We start from the raw sequence: 3,942 nt of genomic DNA on the forward strand, positions 1-3,942 counted from the left end.
TATTTTTATTTTGTTTCCGCGTAGGGCTGCCCTGGCAATGTAATGGATCATTTTCAGTGTCGCTGCACACAAAAAGCGCATCAAGGCCATCGTTCACTCGTGCGGTAGCGCCTTCTCTGGTAGGGGTCAGTTTCGATTGCTTGGACGCAACCCCGCGGGCTTCTTCGTATCACATTGATCGATGCATCAGTAAGGGTCTTCATGGTATCCCCATCCTTGGATGGAGGGAATAGAGACCTGCGAACGGGTTTAGGTGTAAGATTCTCCTCCATAAAGGGCAGAGTTCGGCCTTCCATGTTGCGAGCTGGGCTAGATTGAATTGCACGATGTAAAGCCTTTCTTGCATCTTCCTCCCGCCATCGATTTTCGCGTTTATGCGCAGACTTGGGCGGCTCTTCGCTATTCGCCCGCCGGCTGACAGACCGGCATAGGGATGGCGCATCTGCAACATTAGCTGCAGGCGTACCGTTCCCGTTCTCGGCAGGAGTGGTTGCTTCTTCACAAGCCGGTGAAGAGGCGTCTGTGGGTCCAGGAGATGATTCGCTTCGCTTTGAAGCTAGGGCTTTGCTACGAGACGATCTCGTCGAAGTGCCAGCTGGGGGTTTGGTTCTTCTCGTTTGTCGTTTCCCCTTATCCTTTGGGGGCTGTTTGTTCCATTTATTTTCCGGACGCATTGTTTTGAATTTATGGAGCCATAAGCCACATGCTATGTATCGTTAGCCAAGTTCTTGAAAAAAAAAAAAAAAAAAAAAAACAGCCAAAAGAGCATTTTTTATACTCACGGTTGCATAGTAAGAGTTGAACAAAATCCTTATCGTGATCTGCCAACGACTTTTTAAATTGCTTGAAAGCTATGACAGTTTTCCCATCCGAAGCAAATTCCTCTGGACGCCAGAAGAGCATGGAAGGATCATCTTCGTAGGAATCTGCATCTTGAGCGCTGCCTTGGATAACTTTCGACCAAGCTCGTCTCCAAGTAGGTGTTTCAATTGCCCCACAATTTTCACAATAGGGTGGAACAGTACCTTGACGTATGCATTGCTCCAGTCGTGCTTGAACTTGTTTGGTTCTTCTGGCCCCTGCTCCGCTTCGTACTTTTAGGTCATCCGTAGGTATTGGAGCAGGGGTGGTAGCGGTCGGAAAGTCACTCATTGGGCCATTCCATGGCTGAGTTTGTTGCTGCGAGGTTTGTGCAGGGTGCACAGGGTCGCTAGCGGGAATTGCCTGGCGGCTGAGTCTTTCTGCTTCGCTCTGGGAGATGGGAGCAGGGGCAAGAGGTTTCGAATTTTGCCTAATGCTAGCACGCGAAGAAGGACGGGACCCAGTTAGTCTTCTCGGTGGGGGTGGTACGGCAGGAGGTGGCTCATTGGTGGTGGCATCAACTACACTGTCACTCATCGGAAAACTGTTTTGGTTTGTACGCATCTGGGGAATGTTATGAGATGGCAAATTTAAGTTTTCCTTCTCAGGGTTGGCCTGTGTCTCCCTCACTTGGCCAGTGGAGGTATCCTGTTCATCGAGAGTGATACCAATGCAATTATCGTCGAGAGTTGAATCCAAATTACTGCTCATAAAACCCGAGTCGTGATCAGGAAGAGGCGGAAGAAGGGGACTAGATGTTTGAGGATACATGTTTTCCATTACTGGAGGAGATGATGGCATATTGAAAGGCGTATCAATGGCATTTCCATATCGAACATCTTCAGGCGACGTGACAGCAGCCTCGAGAGGGTGAGCATATGGTGAGGTATACGGGACTTGGCTGGCACTGGATGACTCACGGCGAAGATTGCTGAGTGGTGGGCGGATGGGACGAGTGGCAGCAGTGGTAACCCTGGGAATGGGAGTAGGTGGGCGGACAGGATCGTCGTTAGATGCCTGAGCTCGAGCAGCCGCTGGGTTCATGGCCATGGGACGGTGGATGCGTACGGATGCGGCGGTACTTGCTGCAACACGAAGGGAGCCAGGCTGCCTTTCTATGTTCATGTGAGCTTTGTCGAGGGAATCCGCCCTCAACAATTTAGCCCTCTTGGGCGCAGGGGCCTCATTTACTTCGTCACCACTCCCATATCCAGAGAAAGTTGAATCTCGCCGACAAGGAGGTGGCCGTCGACGAGAGTCCGTATCATAGCCAGATGCTCGTGAAAATGGACGAAATGCATCCCCAGAAGGTCTCTTTTGATGTTGGCTATCGGTCCTTGTTAGGCCAGGAGTAGAAGTTCGACTTGGTGTAGCGCGAGTTGAACGAGCAGGAGATTCGGCACGAACAGGTTCTGTAGTGGCAATATTCGAAAAGTCTCTTGGAGTTGAGCCTTCGCTCAGCATCTGGTGGAGTCGATCAATTCCGGATCTGTCCACTGGCGACAGCGCATTGTCTGAAGGAGGCGGGGCAGAACCGGAGCCACCTGAGGCTAGGAGGCCAGGATTGGATTGAACAAAGTTTGCCCAAGATTGAGCATCAAACTCTTGTGGAATTGCATGGCTCGACTCCCGATACTTATGCATGCTGTTAAGGTATTCGTTCTGGTAGATTGTTGGGACAGGGACGAGTCGCAGTTTGACTTCGAGGGTTTCTTGTCCTCCTTTCGAGAAAAGGCCAAAAACATTCTTGCAAACACGCCCAGTAACCATCGTTTTCGACTGATGTGCCGGGGCATCAGGAGTCGGTGAGGCAGAAGCCAATACCCACGAGAGCATTCCCTGCCCAACCAACGGCGTCTCATACTCAGAATAATCATATGCGTAAATCGTATAATCTCGACCAAGCCTAGCAACTAACTCCGGGCTGTAGAAAATCGAGACAATTTCCATTAGCCCTTGACCTGTATAAGTGGGTTATTGCTTCATACCTAGCAGAAACAATAGCCTGTATACACGTCTTCAGCTCAATGACCCCGACCTGGGTCTCCTCATCTATAAAAGCTGTTTGGATGTCGATGAGGTGGGGCCATCGAGCCAGACAATTTGTTTTGTTCTCGCTGTCGAATGTGTAAAGGACCTTGACTATATAATGAATTTTTGGTTAGACATGAATACCCATCGATGGAGAGAAGAATAGCCATGGTAAACATACGTCTCATCTGGCGGACCGAGATCCCATCTTCGGACGCCATATCAAACGGCAGTGAGCTGAGGCCAGAAATTACAAACTTGAAGACTAAGAAAAGTGGTGCTGCAGCTTCTAATAACTTTTGCTTTTGTGTCGGTGGTTGGGGATCCACCGCCCAGTCAACACGAAAACTGCAGCTGCCGTCACGTCACGTCGTGTTCGGAAATGTTGAAAAGCAGGAAGTAGTTGACGCGATTTAGTTATTACAAGATGGTAGTATCGATGATAATAGAGACAGCAGCGCCCAAGCAGTGAACACCAAGGGAGGAGGGAATGTTTGTGAAAACGATTTAAGGTGAAATTGGAAGCTCTGATTGAGCACAACAGAGCCGCGTTGGGAAGTGCGGGAATTGAACTGGGGGAGCTTAAAATAAATGATAAAGAGTTAAGAACAGGATATCAATTGAAGAGTAAGAAGAAGAACAAACGAGATCCTCGCCGCCCCGAATTGTTGAACAAGGCAACAATTGCAAGAGGACGTGAGGTTCGGCACGACGACAAGAAGACGGGAAGCAAAAGAGACGACGTGAAGCAGCACGTAACCGGCAATTTGACGCGGTCGTATACAGTATGCTTAGCTAATCATGCCAAGAACATATGACCTTAGCTCGCACGGACAACACAAACAAATATCCGACGCTAAGCTGCATCAGGCAGCATCCAACCTCATCACCAAAAGTCGCAATATCTCAGCCAGGCATGTCGAGATTCAATTCTTGACGCCGCCGACGTTCCCTCCAGCTCCCTTTTATAGTCATCTCCCGCATGTCCGACACCAAGATCCAGTAAGCAGTTTCTTCGGGCCCCACCTTTTCTCGCATGAGTCATACTTG

The 3,942-nt window shown here is 49.5% G+C and overlaps 2 protein-coding genes across 2 annotated transcripts in view; one reads left to right on the plus strand and one right to left on the minus strand.

The window, feature by feature from the left end:
* Window positions 1–80: 80 nt before the first annotated feature.
* Window positions 81–3,113, minus strand: HCAG_02552 (predicted protein; the record flags this gene model as incomplete). The annotated part of the gene is made up of 4 exons (XM_001542331.1): window positions 81–706; window positions 783–2,785; window positions 2,850–3,003; window positions 3,074–3,113. 4 exons carry the CDS (start codon window positions 3,111–3,113, stop codon window positions 81–83), a joined length of 2,823 nt encoding a protein of 940 aa, XP_001542381.1.
* Window positions 3,114–3,874: 761 nt separating this feature from the next.
* Window positions 3,875–3,942, plus strand: part of HCAG_02553 (small nuclear ribonucleoprotein Sm D2) — a gene marked incomplete at both ends in the record, with an annotated part of 789 nt that continues 721 nt past the window's right edge. Inside the window, one exon of the mRNA XM_001542332.1 lies at window positions 3,875–3,894. Within this exon, the coding sequence (XP_001542382.1) occupies window positions 3,875–3,894 (20 nt within the window). The remainder of the gene's footprint in view (window positions 3,895–3,942) is intronic.

This window comes from Histoplasma capsulatum, genomic scaffold (assembly GCF_000149585.1).
Source record: "Histoplasma capsulatum NAm1 scaffold_2 genomic scaffold, whole genome shotgun sequence".
Classification (NCBI taxonomy): domain Eukaryota; kingdom Fungi; phylum Ascomycota; class Eurotiomycetes; order Onygenales; family Ajellomycetaceae; genus Histoplasma; species Histoplasma mississippiense.